General features: G+C 27.3%; 1 protein-coding gene across 1 annotated transcript in view; it reads right to left on the bottom strand.

Moving 5' to 3' along the window:
• The window catches only part of LOC136089367 (uncharacterized), a 26074-nt gene extending 9167 nt beyond the window's left edge, over positions 1-16907 (bottom strand). The window contains exons 1-2 of the mRNA XM_065815337.1: positions 16475-16907; positions 9497-13112 (exon numbers count right to left, since the gene is read on the bottom strand). Coding sequence (XP_065671409.1) covers positions 9497-13112; positions 16475-16627 — 3769 coding nt within the window. The 5' untranslated portion in view covers positions 16628-16907. The remainder of the gene's footprint in view (positions 1-9496; positions 13113-16474) is intronic.
• Between the last annotated feature and the right edge of the window lie 8093 nt (positions 16908-25000).

Here is a 25000-nt window from a genome sequence, read left to right as displayed (position 1 = left end):
TGCAAATTCAATAGTCTTATCTAAAATATCTGCGGTTATTGAGGGGTAAAAATCATTAATATCAAATTGAATAAATGTGCAGTCATTTTTATTTTCGATTATGGAGAACCAATTTATAACATCAGTGGTATTTTTCCACTGTTGCAAATTTAATTTATTTCTAAGAATATTATTAATTTTGTCCAATTTAATTTTGCTTATATGTCCAATCTCACTTTTTGAGGGAACCAATAACCTACAAGGAAGTTTGTTTTGAAAATTTGGTTTATGGTCTTTTAGTGTTACGAAGGCTTGGGCAGGGGCAGTTGATTCGATTCTATTATCAAGGTTTATTTTTTTAGCAATACTTTGCGCTTCTAAATTAATTGCCTCTTCCAAATTTTTAGGGGCTTTTTCATAAGAACTAGTAATATTGTCGCGTAAAATTTTTTCATAGTTTTCTGTTGTGAGTTGGTAAATATTATTTGTTTTATCAGCAAAAACCACAATTATAAAAGGTCACAATAAAGTTTTGTTAAACAAAAAAAAAATCCTAAATGAAAAAACTACAGAAAATTGTAATTGTAAACAAAAAATCAATTGTCCAATGAGTGGAAGTTGTTTATCAAAAAATGTGGTATATAAATGTGTTGTTTCCTCTAAGAATGTACCTGATAAACAATATATTGGCATAACAGAGGGTGAAGTGGAAAAAACGTTTTGCCAATCATAAGCAATCTTTCAAGAATAAAAAGTATTCAAAAGACACCATGCTGTCAAAATATATATGGGAATTAATAGAAAAAAATATTGATGATTTTATACTGAATTGGTCTATCCTTAAAACAGCGCCTGCATATAACAATATTTCCAAATAATGCATACTATGCCTCCAAGAAAAATTTGAAATAATTACACATGCAAATCAAGAATGCTTATTAAACTAAAGATCGAAATTAATTTCTAAATGTAGGCACGAAAATAAGTTTCTCCTAAAAAACTATAAAAATAAATGAGTTCAAATAATATTAACATTAAGTACCCTTTTTAAAAAAACATTTTAAAAAAATAGCATAAGTAATCATTTCTAAAGAATTCTTTTTATAATAGTGTCAGCAAATTCCACAAATGTGTGAAAATTTACAGTAGTTAAGACATTTGCAACTTTCTGTAATTTAATTTAGGTATAAATTGAAGTTTTATTAATTTGATCATCCATTTCTGATGAATCTTTGTTGATGAAACACAGTGTTAAATGGAAAAAATTTTTGTTAATTGATTTTCTATTACTAATATAATTGCTTTGTTCTTTTAAGAACATTGAGCACTCTATTGTGTAGAATACTTTTTAAAGTCGTTTAAATATATATTAGGCTCCTTATTAACATTTGTTGAGCACTCTTAATTGTATTTTAACATTCCGTGTAAATATGGAAACTAATAATTTCACTTACTCGTTGAAAAATATACCTATACTAGATGAAAAAAGTTATACTATTTCTTTGATTGAAAAAGTTGAGCATTTTATTATAAGAATTCGTTGGAAAGCCCATTTTTTCTTAAAACCAAATACAAAAACAGATGATACATTTAATAATAATGATAGTTATGGATTTAAAACAAAAAGTACCCCACCTTTTATACCTGATTTGAAAAATTTTGAAAATGACCTATTACATTTAATTAAAACAATCAAGTTTCGCCCTATAAAAAACGAATTTCAAACAGAATTAAGGTTAGATGTTAAAAAAATTAAATCAAACCCAAATATTTTGGTTTTTGCTGATAAAACAAATAATATTTACCAACTCACAACAGAAAACTATGAAAAAATTTTACGCGACAATATTACTAGTTCTCATGAAAAAGCCCCTAAAAAGTCACATTTAACCTCTCTGAAAATTCATATAAGCCTTTCAAAAAACCAAACGATGAACTTTTAACATTAACTCTACCCATCCTCCCCAAGTTCTAAAATAAATCCCGATTTCAATTAATAACAGACTAAACCAAAACTACTCATCCACTTCTGTAGAATCTTTTTTGATGAAACACAGTGTTAAATGGAAAAAAATTTTGTTAAGTTATTTTCTATTACTAATATATATATATATATATATATATATATATATATATATATATATATATATATATATATATATATATATATATATATATATTTACATATATATGTATATATATATATATATATATATATATATATATATATATATATATATCTATGCAAAAAATATCAGTAATAATATTTAATTGATAAAAAATTAAGATACATTTAAACTATGCAATTTTTTAGCTTTAAATAAGTATCAGAACAAAATTTTAAAGATTAAGGCTTAAAAATTAACGTTTCTCCGAGTAATTGTTTTTATGAGTTTTTCATATCGAGTTGGACCGCCTTTAGCTTTTATGACTTCTGCAAGTCGACATGGCATCGATTCAACTAATTTCTTTGTCGTATTTGAGTCGCTATCAGCACAAGCTTCTTGGAGCATGATTTTTTAATCTTCTTTTCTTTTTAAACATCGTGTGCCACATTTTTAATCCAGAATAGCCCGGAGATGTTCAATTGGATTGAGATCTGGACTTTGCGCAGGCCATTCAAGTAACTCAATTTGCTTTCGGATAAAAAACTCTTTTGCTTTCTTTGACGTATAATTAGGGTCATTGTCTTGTTGGAAGATAAAATGTTTTCCTAATCACAGTTTTTTAGTTGAAGCCAGAAGATTTTTATTGAGAATGTTAACACAGACCCCAGAGTCCATATTTCCATCAATAAACTCCAGTTTTCCTGTTCCGTTCCAAGCCATCGATCTCTATACCATAAAAATGCCTCCACTAAATTTTACTGTGCCTCGATACAACTGAGTGTGAATGCTTCCCCTTTTTTTCTCCATACTTTTTGAGCTCCATCGGACTTTACAAGATTAAATTTTGTTTTTTCCGTCCACAAAACTTTCCTCCAGAATGATACCGGCATATTTACATATTTTTTAGCAAATGCAAGTCTTCGTTTTCGATGGATTTTTGAAAGGAATTATTTCTTGCGTGGAACTCTTGCTTTGAATCCACTTTCTCTCAAACGATTTCGAATAGTACATGAGCTCACTTTTAACCCAAAATCTTTTTCAAGGAGGCTTTACACTTTTGGTGCTGATAAAAAATGGTTTTTTTGCCCCATCTTGACAATTTGTCGATCTATTCTTGATGTTGTTTTACGCTTTGCTCCGAATCTGGGCTGATTTTGCACATATCCCAACATTATACTTTTTAATCAGATCGCTGATAGTTCCTAATGCCATTCCAGTCGCTTTATTTATTGACCTAAACGTTTTACCTTGCTTAAACAAGTCAATAACCAAATTGCGCTGAGCTTGGGACCATTCCTTGATTTTAACTCCCATACTTGATGATATCAATGGTAAATCATATGAATTTAAAAAAATATCAGTCACTTATTAAAAATTACTCGTTGTAAAATAACAATATTTCTAACACCATTGGTTTAAAAACTTTTTTAATAATCAATTTCAAAACTTCGTTTACAAAACAACATGTTCGGATAAATATTTTTCATTGAAATTTTAACTCTCAATTTTAGCAACGCAAGTTAATTTCCGTTGATTAGTTTTTTGCAACATAAAATCGTAATTAAATTTGCGATTAGAATAATTCTAAAAGTATTTATCAAAAACATATGTTTTTCTGAAATAACCTGACAAAGTTTATTTTTTACAATAAAATGTTTTGTTCGGATACTTATTTCTCTGTAAGTAGCTCCTCAATAACAAAAAAAGCTATAAGATTAATAGAAGCCTTTTAACATTTATTATAGCCCATTTATTTTAGTAAAAAGCAATGCCTCTAAAGAAGTTGTTTTTTTTTTAAATCCAAAGTAAAAAGTGCCTTGCAGAAAAAAAATAAGAACTCTTGTAATTGATTTGTATTGAGGAAAAGTTGAACTTTTGAAGTCAAAATTATTGTCAAATAAAGTTTTATTTATTACTACTGATGAGTGGACACCTGTTAAAACTATAGCTATATATCAGCAACAGCGCATTTCATTTCTGAAAATACCAATTTCGTCAGTTTTGTTTGCGATTTCACAGTTTAAGTAAAAGGTAAAAAAGTAGTTCATCTAAATTCTTTTTCATTACAAAAGCATTAACCAAGTGCAGAAAAATTGTTACATTTTTCAACTGATCTTACTTAACTTAATAATTTATTAGAAGAAAGTCGAATGCAACAAGGTGTCGAAAGAAATCACATCCTTCACTTGATTTAAGATGTGAAAAAAAAAAAAAAATAAACTCATTGCAATATAATTTTTAATTATTTTAAGTACCTTGAAAAAGAGACTAAATAGTTACTAAATAAGAAAAAAGTGAAATCTCTACCTTAATTGCGCTATAAAAATTGTATTTGTTTGAACCATTGCAAATTACAAAGATTCATATGAACTACATATTAACTTGTTTTTAATACAAATTTTTCGGACACAAATTACATAAGATTTCAATTCCATTGAAAGTAAAAAAAAAAAATATTTAAAATTAGTGAAGACAAAAAAAAGTTTCTAAAATAGTTTCTAAAGTAGTTTAAAAGATTACAAACGAATCAAAAAGTTTTAAGTTATCATTTTAAGATGAAAATGATGGCTCCAAAAAAAAATCATTGAATATATTTGACAAAATATTTTCTATATGTATACGATTATATATTATCTATTTATGTGACTATTATGTGATTTGATGTTATTGATTATAAAGTATTATATAGAAAATATCTATTTTTGTATATATATTTATATTTATATATATATATATATATATATATATATATATATATATATATATATATATATACATATATATATATATTTATATATGTATATATTTATTATGTATATATATTTATTATGTATATATTTGTTATGTATATATATGTATTATTATTATGTATATATATGTATTATTATGTATATATTCGTTCTTTATTACATTTCAAAACATTTCGTTAATATTTTATAAAACTTAAAAGCTAAAACATAATAATATAAATAACTACCAGTGAAGATTTTTAATATAAATATTAAAAAAAAAACGCGGAAACTCGTAGAAAACCGTACAGTTTTGTCATGAGAACCGCTGTAAAACGACGTGTTACAAGTATTTACTTGTTAAATTTTTTAAGTATCAAATAAAAAAGTTAGCGTTTTGCGATAATAAAAGAACAACAAGATTTGAAAAAAAAAATTTTACACTTCTAGCATGAAATCAACATGTGTTTCCAATATTGTATTGTAATTCAACAATGATTTTATGTGCACCTGCTGTCAGTGAACCAAGTGAGCGATGTTTCTCTGACGCATTAAACAATTAATACGCAAAGCGAAACAGGATGACCACTAAATGATGAATAAATATTGATGTTTTTGTACTAGAATTTGGAGTTTTTAATTCAATTTAAAGATTATGTTATAACGCATAAATGTTAGGCTCCAAAAAAAAACACTGCTGGATTATATCACACTGGAAATAATCCCCACGGAAAAAATCCTCCTGAAAAAAATTCCCCAAGGAAAAAATCTCTCGCAAAAATTAAAATTATTCAATAAAAAATTATTTTGAACTTGATAGATTGCCTGCCCAAACCAAAACCCTGAGTCAATCTAGCGGCAATCTAATCATATTCTATAGAACATGCAAGGCGTGAACTTACAGCGACTTAAGAAAAGGTATATCTATCTTTAAGTCGCTCTATGTAAACTCCTTGCATATTTTATCTATTTGTCAGTCAATGTAGGTACACTCTCTGTATGCTCTAATTATTTTTCAGTCAATTTATGAAAAGTAAAAGATTAAGGTTCTGTTTGTATCATAGTAAGTATGAATAAAATATTTATATTATAAATAACTTATACTTTGATAAATCTATTAGATATTTTGAGCAGTGCGTATTATTTTTCAGATTATTTTTTATATTAGAAAGATTATTTAAACCGGAGCCAATGCTATAAACAATTTTAAAAATTTATCAGGAAAACATTTTTTTGCAAAAACTAAATTTTTTAAAATAATTGTTTAAACGTCAAAAAATGCATAAACACGCAACTTCCTTGCTGTTTCATTATTATTTAGTCATCCATATAAAACATAAAGATATAATACGTCATTAAATTGACGAGATATTTTAATAACTGTTATGGCAAGTCAAGGTAATTTTGTCTACTATTAGATGCTATGAAAACTGTGTGTAAAATTGCAGAAGGAATGATTTTCTTTTTTAAATGCTCATCCGCGGTGCTCTGTAGAACCTATTTGTCTTCTTGGTGCACCTTAATAACAAAATAATAAAAAACAGACATCTCACACAAAGAACAATTGTATTCTAGTAAGATGCGTTTTTGAGAATAAAGGAACTTGGGATATATAAGAAAAATTTTTCACAATGGTTGACTCAAAAAAAAGTTGATTATATTGCAAACAAAACAGAAGAAATGATGGTAGAATGTAATTTAGATTTATCATTTTGCAGGAGTCAAGGTTGTGAAAATGCAGGAGACATGTGTGAAAAATACAATGTTATAATAACTAAAATAACTGAAGCATCTTCAAGTTATTTTTCCTAATACAATGCCCTTTCAAAACACTAACTATACATTAAAGTTTATTTTTAACAATTAGCACTAGAAATCCAAAGGAACAAAGATTCTTTGAATGATCTATTACTAGACTGTAAATTACCTCTTTAAGATAAACAAAAGAATTTAAAATAAATTTAAGAAAGAAAAAAAACCTCATTTTGATGATATTTCAAATAAACAGCCATTCCAAAATCTTGAAATAAAATTTAGAGTTGATGTTTTCATAACCACATATGATAGACTTCGATTAGATATTAGTAGCATTCAAGTAAATATAGAGAAAAATATCAACGCATTTTCCACAATAATTAGTTTACGAAAAGATAGAAAGAGTCGAATAATGTTTTTAAAAACTCAAGCTGAAATCGTTTCAAACAATTATTCTAATGACGTATGTGCTCATAAGAGGAACTTAGGATATATTATAAAATATGCAATGTCTTAACAAGCATTTTTAATGAAGAAGAATTTAATAAACTTTAATTTTTATTTAAATATATACAAAAAGGGCTTCAAACTATACTCCCCCTCTATGTGTTTGTGAAAGAGTACTCTCTAATGCTTCCACTACAGAGCCAAAAGGAGATAGGTCTTTCATCAAATTAGAATTAATAAAAACTTTTTTACCTTTGACAACAGACAACAGAAAAAAACTGGCTTAATCGTTTTAATACATCTTTTAATAAAACATAAGTCAGCAAAAATTTAAAACTATGTTGATGTTTTAAACAGCTTAGCTGAAACAAAAGGTAAGAAAGAATTTTTTTTATTTTTTTTTAGATTACATTTAAATGAGGTTAACTTTATGTTCAGAGCACGTCTATATCTTTACCAATTTATTCTACTTTTTTGTTATATATAAACAGTAAGAAACAAAAAAAAAACAAAAAAAATACACCAGCAAGCGGTTCCTCTCCCACTTTATTCAGATCACTCCTAGCGCAACAAATTTTACCCGTATTTGGTTTGCACGTCTATGTACGTAGACGTGTGAATCAATTACTCGTTTTAACAAGTTTCATTAAATAAGTTAAAATAAAGTTTTCATAACATTAACAATCAGACACGCCAACCCCGCGGCCCTTGTAAAACTGTTTGCTGCCCAATGGAAGCTTTTATCTGTCGATATAGTTTTAGTCATTTTCACTATATACTATTGAAACATAGAACATTACAAATTATTTTTATATATTTTAAAAAGTTATAAATTAAAATTAAAAGTTTTCATTAATTGTAAAGCAACATAATTAAGACATTGTTTATTCAGAAAACGAAAGCTAACAATGCATTTAAAGTTCTATCATCCATAATGTTTAACTTAGTTTGCAAAACAGTATATTAGTGAAATATTCAACTAAAACTACAAAAATACTTGAAGAATTCACAACTAGATTCTCATTCAAGCAATAGTTTGAGAAAACCTTCTAAATATTCTTAGCTCCATTTAGAGTAGAGGTGAAATTAGCGCGTCCAAGAATGGAGGTAAAAGAATTTCAATCAAACATTGAGCTAAAATATCTTTAGGAAAGACATAAGGTTGATTATTATCAAATATATATTGCCGATAATAAATTTGCATAGTATAGGCCATTGGCAATGTGCATTAAATTAAAATTTGGAACGCTGCGTAATTTTTTTTTCCAAATTAAACCTGTTAAACATGGTTTAACAGGTTTATTTTGGAAAAAAAATTAGGCAGCGTTCAGCGTTCAGCGTTAGTACAATAAGTACAATGCGCGTCGACGATCCGTTAATATCAACAAAATCTGCAATAATATACAAAAACAAATATCATATTAAGTTTAAAATAATCATATTTACTTCAAAATAATTGTGACAAAATCACCATAAATCTTTATAGTATAAATGTAATAATAATATTTTAACCCTCGTGATTAGGGAGGAAAAAAGGTGTTAAGGATGATTATAAATACAGCATAGGTAATGTTTATTGTTGCTGTAGTTATGATATATGTGTAACAAAACTTGTTTGTACAGTCGCAGCAGGCGCTTTAAAAATACATATTTTTGATATTGCACGGTAATATAATATTTTAAATAATTTGTTGCTTTATTTTTATATGTGCTTCCACCTTAGTAAATTTTATTTTTGCCCACCCACTGATTTCGGTTGCACGCCCCTGCTTTAAATAGTTAACTTGCATAGTAAGTAAAACATTGAAAGAGAATTATGATTAATCCAGTAACAAAGTTTATAAATTTCGTTTCCTTAATTAACCCGAGTCGGTTGGTGGGTAAAACCAAAATATTCTGAACAAGAGTGGGCCGCACATATAAAAACAAAGCAACAAATTGTTCAGTTCATTTTATTGTCGTTCCATATTCAAAATATGCAATTTTGCAGTGCCAACTTTAAAATTGTGTTATACATATATCATAACTACAACGACAATAAACATTAACTCTACTGTATTTATAATCATTAATATAAATTAATAAAACAAGTTAGCTTTATGAAGCTGATTTATTTTATAAATTTAATTATTGTTAATATACGTATAATAATTTTTTAATTTCATTTTTTGTTTTCTTAAACGCTGTAAACCGCTGTAAACTTTATAAATATTTTATAAAAATCACCCCAACGTCATATTAATAATTATTAATCTGTTAGAAGTAGTATACGAACTTCAACTTTATGTAACTGTTTTAGAAAAAAGAAAAAAACATAAAACTCAAAAGTTCAAAATTAAACTCTTGATTTAAAAGTTTCACACATAAAAAAAATATAAAGTTCAATTCAAAATTAAACGTTTGTTATATAAAAAAAATATTAAAGCAGTTAACACGAAATGGTTGATAGTTTTACCATATAATTAAAACAAAACATACCGTTTTCCTCTTTTAAACTGGAACTTTTTGAAAACCTTTTATCCAGAAGTTTTGGCCACGTCCAACCAATCCTTGTAATTAAAGTTACAAACGGCAACCAAATAATAATTTCGAACAATATTTTAATAATATACAAAAGAGTCTGACTTGCAGAAAACGGAACGCTTAGAACTAAACTTATTAAGGTAGCAATACACATAAAAGTTAAGGCGAGCGTATTCCAAATGTTAAAACAACGCTCCCTGTAAGGCTGAAATGAGGCAAAAACTGCTAGAGATATAACAGATACCAACAAAAAGAGAGAAAGCTTAATAATTTCGTTAGGAGCAATAACAGAAAAAATAATCATTAAAACTCTGAGGATGAAATAAAAAATTGCAAATCCTCGCTGTGTTTTTGAGCTCTCTCTTGTTTCTTCTTCTTTTTTGCTATTATCGTTCCCAATTAACTCAAATTTATCAAAGCAGCTCTTCAACGCATCAAAAACTGGAGCAAGGTATTTAAAATAAAAATTACCAACAATATTAAATTTTGTTAACAAAATGTTTTTAGGACCGATAACTAAAAGTAATGTGAATACAAACATAGCAGCCAAAAGAAACACAGCAAATAATGCAAAGAATATATGAGGGTATTGACAGAACCTAGCAAAGGCTGCTTTGTATAAATAATACTGACCATCAATTTCAACGAAATGAAGAAGTCTAATAGAAACTATAATAATCTGAGAAAAGGTTACCACAATTACAAAGCTTATTATTTTCCCACGGGATGTTTTCCGCATCTTATGAGTTTCCTCATCCAATAAATTTTCATACATATTACAGCAAAAACATTTCGGTAACCAGTCAAAAGGCAGTGCAAATGCAGTTATAAGAAATATACCAGTTGGTACATAATTTAGGAAAATTTTACATAAGTTATTAAGTCCGTTAAATAAACAAATTCCTGTGTTACCACCAGTTCCATTTAATGAGAAAATACCAATTATAAACAGTGAACATCGAGTAAGCTGTACGTTTACAGGAATAATCAGATCAATCATTTGATACCAATAAAAGAAAACATTAAAATATCCAAAAAACTCATCCACGTCAATAAGGCTGAGAGCAAGAATTAAAAAAAAAGATACAACTATAGCTATACCTAGAAAAAGGACAAACCACCAATTTGTAGTACAGATTTTGCAATCTTCGTTAAAAAAAGCTACGCTATACCCTTCAGCACATTGACTACAAAGTCTTCCTCGACGATTTTTAGAACATTGTTCTTTTACATTAAATTGGCATAAATATTCTTCGATACCAATATGGCATTTGCAATATGATTGTGGACAGACTACAGTTTCAAGCAAACTGGTTTTACTATTTACATAACCCCACCTGCCTCGTAAAACATACACAGTTCCATTTTCTAAACAATGAACTACATCTCCCACCTCGGCATCCATGCAAACACATTTATTTCCCTTAAGGCGAAAGCCTGGTAAGCATGAACTTAAAGAAACATTATATGTTGGCGAAACAACAAGTTGATCGTTATTAGTAATCAGTGTCACAGAAAACTTTGATAGTGTTTTTCCCAATATCTTTAGTTTGGATATTTTATCTCTCACAATAAAATCGTAGTTTGGAGGATCTAAAGTCACAGATTTATTTTCGCTATTTATATCTATTTTTACTGAACCATAAACACTTTGTCCGCGTTCATCTAATTGGTGGACATCTGTTGAAAATGAGAAAAATGGTGAAACGTTCCATTGTTCTTTATTAAAGTTTAGTTCTATGGGACTTGTTACAATTTCTGGATCTGTTCCGACACTCTCGTATTTTATAAAAGGCCAAGCTAGAGCTGTTGAGTTCATGCGACTCTCGCCATCGGAGCGACAATACTGTAATGTTGAAGCGTATATAGATTTCCCTGAACTTGGTGGAGCATAGTTTTCACGAAAAGTTATATTAACAGGCCATTCAAAAGTATTCATATCATTGTAGCGTATAAAACATGGAGAAGATTGTAATTCTGTATTTTGAAAGCCAACTCGAGGAGGACCAGCATGTTTAACAAATAATGCACCTCCTCTTCGCAATGCCGAATTTCGTTCAAACAATAGGCTACACTTTTTTTCTAGTTCTAACCATGACGTTCCATACAAAGCAATTGCACCTCCTTCTGTTCCCGTATTATTTTGAAATAAAGAATAACTAGAGCTTCCAAAGGTTAAAGATGCAGATTCCAACACAACAGCTGTTCCTTGGTTACATGTAAAACTATTGTTTCCAGTAAGCACTAGAAATGCTTCTTTGAAGTAAATACAACCTTGACCTCTGACTTTTTTATCTTCAGATAAAGTCATTTGATTTTTATTAAATAAGCAATTATTCATAATAACCCGATATGAAACTCCTCTATCAAATATCTTTGTTTTAAAATTTCGTGTGTGAAGGCCAATTGCAAAACCTACAGTGCCATAGTTTTCATCAAAAACACATCTTTCAAATATGGTATTAGTTGTCAAACTCTCATACTTATTTTGTGTTGCACCTTTTATGGAGACTCCTCCTCCCCATATGGCTGAGTTTTTTTTGAACAATATGTTTTCTAGTTTAATGCTATTTTCTTTCAACAATGTTATTTGTTTAGATTCCTCATAAATACGAATACCGCCACCTGCTAAAACGGCTATATTTGCTTCAAATAAGCAGCCAATTAATAACAGTGAGTTGTTTTCGGATTTTTCTGCTAAATATAAAAACATACCTCCTCCCCAAACAGCAGTGTTGTTAATAAATAAACAATCAATAATGTTTAAAAAAATTCTTCTTGCATCTTCTTTTAACACAATTGAGAGACCAGCGCCTCTAGCATATATATTTTTTTGGACTTTGGTGGACATATCTGTTTGTTTTAATCCACTGACTAAGAAATTGTTTGAAAAATTACATTTTTTAATAAGGTATTTAGTATCTGTATTAATAAATGAATTTAAACTTGTGTAATTGGATATTTCCACATACACCCCACCACCCACTGATATATTTTCTTTTGTTAAATAATTCACATTAGAAATAAAAAATGATTGGTAAATTTGCACGGTATTGCCAACATTAAAGAAAGCAAGAGCAACACCTTCATTTTCTTGGAAAACAACATTATCTATAACAACATCTTTGCATTTAATAAAACAAATTGCTGTGCTCATGAAAGAATGATAAAAGTTTCCTTTGTTTTTGTATTCAATCTTGTTATGTTTTGCACCGCAATGTTTAAGTGTAACTCCCCGTACAGTAACATTACTTGAAGAAATAAATGTTAGTCCAGATGAATTAACGCATTTGAGCAAAGCGTTGCCAAAAGAAACAATTTCCATTGAAAAAATACCATTTACCCGAATCTCTGTAAAAAGTATATGCTCTCCTTTTAAAATCTTTAATGTTGAATAGCTCATATTTTTAATATTTTCAAAAACGTAGTTTAAGCTTTTGCAAGGTGATTTTGTTGTACCATTAGTACAAGCAATGCTATCATTCCCGTTGATGCTATCAATCTCAACGATAAGGTTGCATCTACATCCAGTAATAAGTAATGTCAATAGTACATAATAAAGCATTTTACCCTGAAGAGAAAAGTTTAAAGGTATACATAAAACTACATGCAACATTGTGTTCATTCATATTTAAATTAAAGTCTTTTTTTAGTTATTTACAAATGTTTCGCTCGTCGTTTATTATATGAAAGTATATTTAATTAATGAAATAATTACAACATTATTTTTTGTATCAAATCATTTTATATATAAAACTTGAAATCCACCATTCCTTTAACAATAGTAAACCAAGTAATCTTTATATTAGGTATTTAAAAGAAAATGTCATTATATATAATGACACATTTTTGAGAAATCTAATAATTAGATATTGATTATTTTTACAAAATGGCAATTAAAAACCTATGGATAAATTAAAATTACTCAAAGCAAATTATAAATAAAAGAAAACTACAAAATTGTTACGAGAGTAATTAGATATAAAGAAGATAAAAGTTAAAAAAGCGCACCAACTGGAGTTAAAGATAAAAATAAACCGAAACAATAGTTAAGAAGATTTTGGATTATAAAGCATGAAGTTAAAATCTTAAAAAAGTATGTAACGTTAAAAGGTAAAATTATATTTTGTTATTAGGACTTGCTTGCTGAAACCAATCAAATAAGAAAAAGTTTCAGAGAAAAAATAAAAGTAACCCGAAAATCTGGTATATTTAGACTGCTCATATGATAAAATTGCATTCGTCTCCTAAGGTACTTTGATCACCTGTTTGTTTTCATATTTGAGAGAAGTATTCATATAAGCTTGTTAGGGTATTTTATTTTACCAAAATTAAAAAAAAAACAAATCGAATAGTTAAAAACATTGTCATTGTATACGTGTTATATATTCCTTGTAATCTTGTAAAACTTTTTAAGATTTTATTATAAATAAAATTGTTAACAATAGTAAAAATTGTGCATTATCGGGAACATAAACTTAAGTTACCAAAGCTAGGATAAAAAGTTAAAAAAAAAATCTTTACATGACATTCTAATTAAATATGATATATATTGTCTTAGTGTTTTTATTCGATAAATATTATATTTAAATTTTACGACTTGCAAAGTTAACACGTTAAAAACGTATTCATGTGATAATAATTTAACGCAAGCTAAAAAAATCAACGCATATCAATTTTTCTAACTAAATTTTTAACTAACTAATTTTTTTTAACAATTAGATTAGATAGGATCATCATTTTTTTTTGGCGATTCTAAATATGATTAGCATTAAAATTAATTTTTGAGCATTAATGAAATCTCAATACATTTAGGTTATTTCTAATTAATGTTAACTCACGTTATGATGCTGTTTTGTAGTATATGTCTCAAATTTGTGTCTCTAAACTTATACTTTTTCTTTTTAAAATTATTTTCATTGCTTTGTTATTTTTTCAATTAAATAAACTTCAAAAGTTTTAATATATTATCCAACGAAATTTGTTTGTTATTAGTTCAAGTTATTGGTTCCAACGGCAATCAATCTATCCTCAACGGAGACTTTTTTTTAAAGACAAGTTAAAAAAATTGATTATCTGTAAATATTGTTCAAAGCAATTTGCATATCACCAAAGTCTAATGACTTTTCAGTATCATTTAAACAGTAAACCTGCGTTTTTTGCAACTACTAGTAAAAGTTAAAGCATGATTGCGAGTTCGTCAAAACATCTTACAATTTGTGACAGTATTAAATCACAAAATGGCGTAAATAAACTTACGTCTGCAATCAAATCAAAGGAAATTACGGTAGCTGTTGTTTGCTGGGTTGCCAGTTGCCATCAACCACTCAACATTGTTAGAGATCCAGGTTTGAGGGACGCCCTTCGAACAGCAACGTCCAAATTCAGATAAAATCTTTCTTGTCAAATCACAGTTGAAAAAAAAATGCGGACTTTCTATAAAGATGAGAAGAAAAAGAAAATAGACCTCGTAAACATGGCTACTAGTATAGCAGTTACCTGAAACCGTTAGTTTTCAATAGGTAATGTCAGATGCGTTGATTTAAAATGCCCTTTTATAGATAAAAACTAGATGCTGAACTAATTTGTCTAAGGTGTTCATGAAACATTGGACCAACACACCAGTGACAACCCACTTCATAAATATTGTTAATAAATGGGTATTATTTGAAAAAAAATTTCTATTCGTTCTGATAACGGTAAAAATATTGTAAAGGTTGTATCAAGTTTTCCCTTCAAACAACTTCTATATTCCGCATATACCGTTCAGCTAATTATAAAATCTGCCATTGAAGAGACTGCATTTGACAAAATACTAGCTTAAATGTCACAGAATTGTTGGATATTTTAGACACTTTATACTTTAAAAAAAGATAAACTGTTATCCTTGAACAAACAATTCATTTTTCCAGGCTAAATGCTCGCTTAATAACTGAAAACGTATGAAGCCAATACGGATTCTGGTACAATGATTGTGCCTGAAGTTTCAATTGTTTGCCGTCTAATATTTCGAATTTATATAAATGACTGCCGTAATATACTTCAAAATTAAAATAAACTGTGTATGCTGATTATACTATTTTGTTTATGCCCAATAGTTATATTATTCAGCAATATGGAGATACAAATATTGTTCTGATAAAAGTGAATAAATAGTTCAGAGCAAACACGCTATCAATAAACACAAGAAAAAGACATGCTGTTTAAACTGCAAGCTCAGTTTATACATAATAAACAAATTAAGAACAGAAATTTTAAAAGTACCTATAACATTTTTATAAATAAAACTTATCTTTTCTTCCTTATGCAATATACATCGAGTCAAAAATAAACAAAAGAATTGACACGATGTGCAGAATTAGTCGACTCATAAATTTCTCATAAAGTTGAAGTCTAAAACTAAAATATTTTAGCCTAGTCTATAACTATAATTAATTATGTTAACATTGCTTCGGCTAGAACTCAACCTTCTGATTAAATAGATTTAAGCATGCAAAGTTAATAATCGGAAAAATGTAAGGGATGAAATAAAAAGATTATATCACATATTCTAAACATATTAATAAATTTAACTATTTCGCACTGTAAAACTTTGAAATTAAACTTAAACAATAGCTATATTTTGAGATCTAATGGGAGACTTACACAACATTACCTCTTGAGTTAACTAAATATAAACAATAGAGTTTAAAATTTTAATTTATAAATTTCAATATGGTAAATTCAGTAAATTCATTTTATTTTCATATGAAAAAATAAATGTTGAATTCAATCGAAAGTTTTAAAATTTGACAAACTTTTTTGTTAAATTCAGTTTGTTTTTTTTATTTATAGAAATTTATTCTATTTACTGTCTTTGGTTTTACATATATAACGGAGATTATTATTATATTAACAAAGTTTTATGAAACTTTTATAAAAACTGTTACTTACTTTACACCTGCTAACGGCCACATAGGTGCTTTTTGACAAGATTGTTGAATCTCTGGTCATCCACATACACTTTGAGCCCCTGTCCGTTATATAAATCGTTTCTTTTGCTTTTTGAAAACTTTTCTTTTTAATTGAAAACGTTTTATTGTGCATGATTACTTTTTATAATTGTATTAGCAGCAAAATAAAATATAAAAGTTGCTACTGTGCAAGATTTAATAGTGATATTTTTTTAAAGAAATTTTTGTTCAGAAACCAAAAAGTTCATGAACCAATGGATTTGGATGCGGGGTCTCAAAGACATATTAGTCGAAAGAACTGCTCTATGTATCGAAGAAGCATTAGCTGTACTAAACATTGAAATATAAAAGAAAACTTTTACAGAGGTCATTTTAATGAGTTTATAACACTATGCTGCAATCTTCATGTCCTTTTAACTTAGACTCAAAGTGTACTTCTAATGTAAAAAAAGTATTTAAGTAAAGTAAAAAACAGATGCAAGAAGTTAAGAACTAAACAAAAAATTTCATAAACTACTCTTTCTAATTTTTCGTATGAAATTCATTCGAATAATTGGAAAGTGTGGTTTATGGAAGCGGGGAGGACTTCTTTGGGCACCTAAAATAAACTTACTTCAGTTTCAAGTTAAACTCGTCAAATAAGCTCCTTTCTTTTTAAAGATAGTTTTTGTTAAAAAACTAAATCAAAAATTTTATAATAATTTTTTTCATTTTTAAAACATCTTAAGTTCTCTTTAAAAAAAAAGAAAAAAAAATCTAATTTTTTTCCAATAAAAAGTATTGGTTAAAACTTCAAACTCTTTTGTTAAACCAATTTGTCTCAGTTATTCTGTTAACTCAGTTATATACTCTTAGTACTTATCACTGTCGCTTATTTGCTTTTATCAATATAAGGAGTAAACAACTGACAGGGATAGAGACAGAGATAGATAAATACCTTTTAATGAACATAACATAATTTAACATATTTGACAGGGATAGATAGAGAGATAGATAAATAACTTTTAAGGAACATAACAGCATACAACTAATTAAAACTTGCATTAAATATACACTGATACAATATATTGCTGCTTTTTACTTGAAGTTGTTAAAAATAATAACGTTGTATTTGAAAAAATGAAATAAAAACAAAGATTAAAATAGGAAATCTGATCCATCCTTCAGCAATATGCATCTAAGAAACGTAATTTAATTTGCTTTTTTCAAGCCAATTTAATTTCTTTTGAATATTTAATACGTATCTATACAACCTAGCCGGCACAACTCAGAATAAAGTAATGCTTGTATTCAGTTGCCTCTTTAAAAGCTTCTAAAACAAATTGAATAAAACGTACCGAAAATGACTTTCATTTCGTAAAATTAACTATTCCTATTTATCAAAAATAGTTGTTAAATATTATTGGTTTCATTGTTGCGGAATCCTCGTATAATGTTTTGAAAACTTGTGTAGGGAATGTAAAACCACTTATCAAATTTGACTTTAAAACATTAAAAAAAACACGTTTCAAACTAAAGAATAACTGCCTGTAAAATACACGTGTTTTAGTTTACGCCTGGATTGTTACAAACACGTGTCAATACAGACTTTCATTCTGAAATAGAAACTAGATTTGCCGTTTGGGTTAACATATATCTATTGATATTTTCACAAGATGTAAATAAAAGCTAAAGAATATATAATTAATAAACTAGTTAATTGTATTTGCTTTCTTTTTGCCTAAAAAAAGCTACAAATGATTTTAGGTTGGATCGATGCCCTAAAATACAATAAAATTATATCCACTTTGAAAAAGTAAACTGTAAATTTACGTAATTTTATGTCAAACATTAACTTTAAAATCAATTTTAAAATACAGTTACAAAGAAAATCATTTGAAATAACAACAAACAACTAATAAAAGCACAAATGTTACAAGTATGCCATTTTAATAAGTAAAACAATTTTTTCAAGAAAATAAAATGTTTGCTATTAGTATAACATAGCTAATTTATGTTGAAAAATGATTTTATAATTACTAAATAGCGAGATTAAAACCCAAAATTGTGTGAGTTTAAAAAAATGGTAAAAAAGGGTTCAAAAATTTAAAAATGTAAAAAAGAAGTTTTTACCAAGCAGTTTATACTTTAAGTAATATTGTACAATATTAAATATAACAACATTATTGAAATAGTACAACATACAAAAAAATGCTTTCGTAAATATATTTATAAAATAATATATTTATTATAGAATTTATTTTACTAAAGTGAAGGCTTTATTAGCTAATATAATTTTGTCTACGTATTATAAACTATAATTTTTACAAATTAAAATTACGAATATTGGTTATAAACTAGAAAAATACCTATTAAGTAATACTTGTAACAAATTTGATGGATTATGCAAACTAACTATAGTTTTTTCTATTTTAATGATGAAGCAAATATATATATATATATATATATATATATATATATATATACTATGAAAGTTCAGCAGTGGTAGAAGAAGAAAGAAAACAAATAAATGTTTTAAAGTAAATAGTTTTGTTATGGCTATAATTCTTAAAAGCTAATTGAGAAATAGAAGGGTTTATTTACACTAAAACCTTGTCATAGTTAAAATAAACACTTGCTTTAAATATTATTTTAACATTGACAGGTTATGATGGTTTCTAAACTTGAGTCTTTTCTCAAAATATCTTGAGGCACATAATCCTTTCGGTTTTGTTTGTCTTGAGACTTTTGTTGCATGATATTATAATGTTTTTTGTGTAAAATTTATAAAATTTAAGTGACACTCATATAAACTAAAAATGTAACAAAAAACATACTGACGATGATTTCAAAAAAAAAAAAAAATTGTTTTATACACTTAAATAGTTATAGTTACATTTAAAAACAGCAAGTTACTTTTATTAACTATAAAAACTTCTTTATAAAACTGAAACAAAACTCTTTCTTAATATTTACGATTTTATAATACATCTCAAATTCTCTTAGGCAAGCAATGGTTTGGCAGTGACTGGACTCGAACTCGTCTTGCACAACTGATCAGTTTTTTTTTTGTTTTTTTTGTGAATATGAAAATGCTCCCAAAAGACTAATTGGTCATATCGCAGGACACCGCAGAAAATTTTTTGCCTAATAGGTTGACGCATACTTCCTTATCAATATCGCTTATTGGGCTTGAGCCCAATGTCGATCCACGGACCTCTTGGTTCCAAGCTAGATCTCTAACCACTGCGCGGCATTAAATGGCAACTCTAATATTTATATTTATATACATATATATATTTACATATATATATATATATATATATATATATATATAAATACATATATTTATATAAACATATATATATATATATATATATATATATATATATATATATATATATATAAATACATATATTTATATAAACATATATATATATATATATATATAAATATATATATATATATATATATATATATATATATATATATATATATATATATATGTATATATACATATAGATCTATAGTTTGTTGGCTTTGGGAAGAGCGGAAGGAAAAAAGTGATTCTTACGCCAACACATTCGTCACTTTTAATTATTTTTGACTTTCGTCCAACATTTTCGTGTTGGACGAAAGTCAAAACCATTAATTTAATTACAAATTAATTGTTATATAAAAAAACCACAAAAACGCAAATTTAATTGACCAGAATGTTTTTAAAAACATTCTGAATGTTTTTAAAAACATTCTGAATGTTTTTAAAAACATTCTGAATGTTTTTAAAAACATTCTGAATGTTTTTAAAACATTCTGAATGTTTTTAACAATATAAACAATGTTTTTGTTTTTATTTTTTTTAATAAAATGTTTTTATTTTTATTTTTTTTAATAAAATGTTTTTATTTTTCTTTTTTTTTACTGTAAATCATGCGCGGAGTGTTGCTACATCGACTATCTTATAGCCTGACTTGCAATGGAGTGCTGCTACATCGACTGACAAATAGCCTGACTCGCATGGGAGTGCTGCTACATCGACTGACAAATAGCCTGACTCGCAAGGGAGTGCTGCTACATCGACTGACAAATAGCCTGACCCGCAAGGGAGTGCTTCTACATCGACTGAGGGTTTGGTTGGGGCAGGCAGTCTATCATTAAAAAAAAAAAAAATTCCGGTCTTGCATTTTAAATTTTACTTTTTGTCAACAAAATATGGAAAAAACTTTCGGATCTTTTTTTTTTGTGCATGCTTTCTTCATGAGCAGACGTGTTTTTTCAGTGTAAAATAAAAAAAAAAGAAAAAAAAAAAAAAAGAAAAAAGTTTTTTTTCTTTTTTTTTTTTTAAGAAAACGTTGAATATATATTATATATATTGATTAATATGGCTATTACAATGGATATCAAGTAAAAAAAACGATGCAAAAAATGTTTAAAGAATTTAAGAACGAAATAGACGAAATGATGAAGCAACATGAAAAAAACGTGTTAATCATATTAGGCGCAAACACGAAAATCATATACGATAGATTAGATAAAGTAGATTTGAAGGTTAATCAGCATGCAAAACAAATAAAGATAATGGAAAAAGACGTAGAAGAAATCAAAAGAAGCTTATATTTTCACGAACACCTTTTTGAAGAAAAAATTAAGACAGGTATTACTTCTCAGGAAAAAAAACAAACATTCCACATTGAAAAGCAAAATCATAATTCCGACTCTCATAAAATAAAAAGTAAACTAAGAGAGATGGAGGATAGATCTCGCAGAAACAATTTAAGGGTAGACGGGATAAAGGAAAACGAAGGTGAAACGTGGATTGAAAGCGAATTAAAAGTCAGTAAAGTTTTTGAAGAGCATTTGGGGTTAACAAATATTAGGATTGAAAGAGCTCATAGAACTGGTCAGAGAGATTTAAACAAACCCAGAACAATTGTGTTAAAACTGTTAGATTATAAAGATAAAATTGAAATTTTAAAAAAAACATCTCAATTAAAAGGTAAAAATATTTATATTATCGAAGATTTTTGTGCCGAAACTGTCACAATTAGGAAAGCGCTACAGGAACAAATGAAAGTTGAACGAGCAGCCGGAAAATATCCATTCATCTCTTACGATAAGTTGATCATTCGGGATTGGGCTGCGAACAAAAAGTAAAATTTTATTTTCGTAACATTTATATTTACTTATTTATTTATATTTTGTTTTACTTTCTATATGTTACTTTGCTTTATTAATTATTTTAAATTTTACATAGAAAAATGGAGGACAATCTTTCATTTAATTTTAGTGATGAGAATGCTAGTGATAATAACTATTTTAATGGAAAAAATTTAGAAAGCGAGTATTATTCAATTTTTGAATCTACTCAATATCTCTGTCAGAACAAAAAATACTTTTCTATATTACATGTAAACATTCAAAGTATTAACAAAAATTATGAAAATCTTAGACTCTTATTGCATCAACTACACCACGAATTTCAAATAATTTGTATTACGGAAACTTGGCTTAAAACCAATGGAAAAAATTCCAATCTTGAATTAAGTAATTACGTATCAGTTCACCAACCGCGTTTTAACTACGCTGGTGGTGGTGTTAGTATTTTTGTTCACAAATCAATAAACTTTATTTTACGTAATGATCTTAATGTTAATGAAACAGATTGTGAGTTGCTGTGCATAGAAATCATAAACAAAACGACCAAAAACATTGTAATCAATTCTATTTATAGACAACCATCTGGTAGTTTATAAAAATTTAAAACTTATTTAAGCAGTTTTTTAACCAAAATTAGCTTAACACGGAAACATGTTTACTTGGCTGGTGATTTTAACTTAAACTTGCTTAATTATGCTTCAAATAAAAATGTTCAATTTTTTTTAGATACTTTAACCCAATATAATCTATTACCAACAATAAATAAGTCAACAAGAATAACTAAGACTACATCTTCATTACTTGATAATATAGTTACTAACAATTTTCAAAATTGTCGTTTAGGTTCGGGCATAATCAAAACTGATTTAACAGATCACTATCCAATATTCTTAATTACTGATAACATTACCCAAACTAATCCTCCCTCGAACTCTACAATTTTAATGCGACAGATCAATGAAAACTTCTTATTGTATTTTCGAACTCTTTTATCAGAAAATCTCGATTTGAGTCTTATTTTACAATCCCATGAAGTCAATAATGCATATGAACTATTTTTAACACAATTCTGTAAACAGTATGACATAGCATTTCCTGTTAAAAAAATAGTTATAAAATGCAAGTCTCTTCTAAATCCCTGGGTGACCAAGGGTCTAATAAAATTGTCTAAAAAAAAACAAAAACTATATGTTAAATATTTAAGGCATAAAACATATAAAAATGAAATAAACTACAAAAAATATAAAAACTTATTTGAAAAAACAAAAAAACATTCTAAAAAAATTTATTATGCAAAGTTGCTAGAAAAAACCAACGGCGACACTAAAAAAACGTGGAATATAATTAAACAAGTAATTGGTAAAAATAAATGTGTAACAAATAATCTCCCCCAAAAGCTTTTAATTGACGGGGAAATGACTTACGATAAAAAAAAAATAGCTGAAAAACTTAACTCATTTTTTCTTGAGGTAGGGCCAAACTTGGCGAGTAAAATTCCACCAAGTACCATAGAGTTTGAATCTTATATCAAACCGTGTAATACTATTATGGAAGAATCTAATTTAAATCTAAGCGAGTTAAGAAATGCTTTTAATAGTCTTAAAAGTAATAAAAGTGCCGGCATTGACAAAATTAGTGTAAATGTTGCTAAATCAGTTTATGATATCATTGAACCGTCATTATTTCATATTTTTAACCTTTCATTAAAACTAGGTGTTGTGCCAAAAAAACTTAAAGTTGCCGTAATCACTCCAATTTTTAAATCTGGTGACGAAACTAATATTTCCAACTACAGACCAATTTCCGTCTTACCTTGCTTCTCAAAATTATTGGAAAGAATTATGTATAACAGACTTAATAGCCATTGATGTCAAACAGTTTGCTGTACAGTAAACAATTTGGGTTTAAAAAAGATAATTCAACTAACCAAGCGGTAATTGAACTGATTAATCATGTAACAAATGCATTCAATAATGACTATTTTACCTTAGGAGTTTTTATTGATCTGTCAATAGCCTTTGACACTGTTAACCATAAGATACTTATAAAAAAACTGGAACTCTATGGAGTAAGAAATAAAAACTTACTTTGGTTTGAAAATTATCTAGCAAACAGGTCACAATGTATTATTTATAAAAAAACTGAAAAAGGAAAACACATAACTTGTGGTGTGCCCCAAGGTTCAATCTTGGGACCATTATTATTTTTATTGTATATAAATGATTTGTACTTAGCATCAAGTATTTTAAATGTTATATTGTTTGCAGACGACTGCAATCTTTTTTATTCCGACAAAAACATAAAAGTTCTCTTTAATATATTTAATGAAGAACTATTAAAAATATACGAGTGGTTTACAAGTAATAGGCTTTCGTTAAATGTAGAAAAAACTAAATTTATCTTATTCTCCAAACCTAGTAAAGGTAATGATGTTCCTCTAAAATTACCTAATCTTATAATCAATACAACATTTATTAAAAGGGAACCAATCGTTAATTTTTTAGGAGTAATACTAGATGAAAATTTGTCATGGAAACCACATATAAAATACATAGAAAATAAAATCTCAATAAATATTTCCATATTATATAAAACTAAACCATATCTTAACACTGCTTCCTTAAAAAAAATATACTTTTCATTTATTCATAGTTTTATCTCGTACTGTAATATTGTATGGGGTAGTACTAATTATAGTAAATTAAAAAAAACTTTATAGTAAGCAAAAACACGCATGCAGGATTGTATTTGGTGCACACAGAACTTTTCATTGCGAACCTCTTTTAAGGAAGCTTGATGCCCTAAGTATCTATAAACTTAATATACACCAGGTTCTACAATTCATGTTTAAAATAAAACGTGGGCTTTCTCCTATTGTGTTTCAGTCTTACTTTAGTAAAATCTCGCACAAGTATCCTACTAAATTTTCAATTAACAACTTCATTGTACCAAAAACTAATTTAAAACTAGGTTCTTACCAAATTCAATATCGTGGACCGTTTCTGTAAAAACATTTTTTTTAAATTTATTACAAAAAAAATAATATTCAAAACATCTCCTTGGAACAATTCAGGAAAGAATCTAAGAGTCTCTTACTGCAAAATGACCTTGATTTAAAATATCTCTTTTAGAATAAATAATATAAATTATCTAAAAAACGGTTATTGACACTACTTCTCTTTTGTTGCTGTTTTATTTATATTTAACTTTTGTTAATTTTTGATATATTGCATTATATTTCAATACTTATATTTATATTGTAACTAACGTGTAAAATGCTTATTATGTACTTTGCTACTTTTCTTTTTTTATATATAAGCTGACGATTTTTTTTCAATGTAAATGGGGCTCGATGATAAGACAGTTTATG

Source organism: Hydra vulgaris, chromosome 13 (assembly GCF_038396675.1).
Source record: "Hydra vulgaris chromosome 13, alternate assembly HydraT2T_AEP".
Lineage (NCBI taxonomy): Eukaryota > Metazoa > Cnidaria > Hydrozoa > Anthoathecata > Hydridae > Hydra > Hydra vulgaris.
The sequence above is the reverse complement of the archived record's forward strand: the minus strand, read 5'-3'. Positions and strand labels throughout refer to the sequence as shown.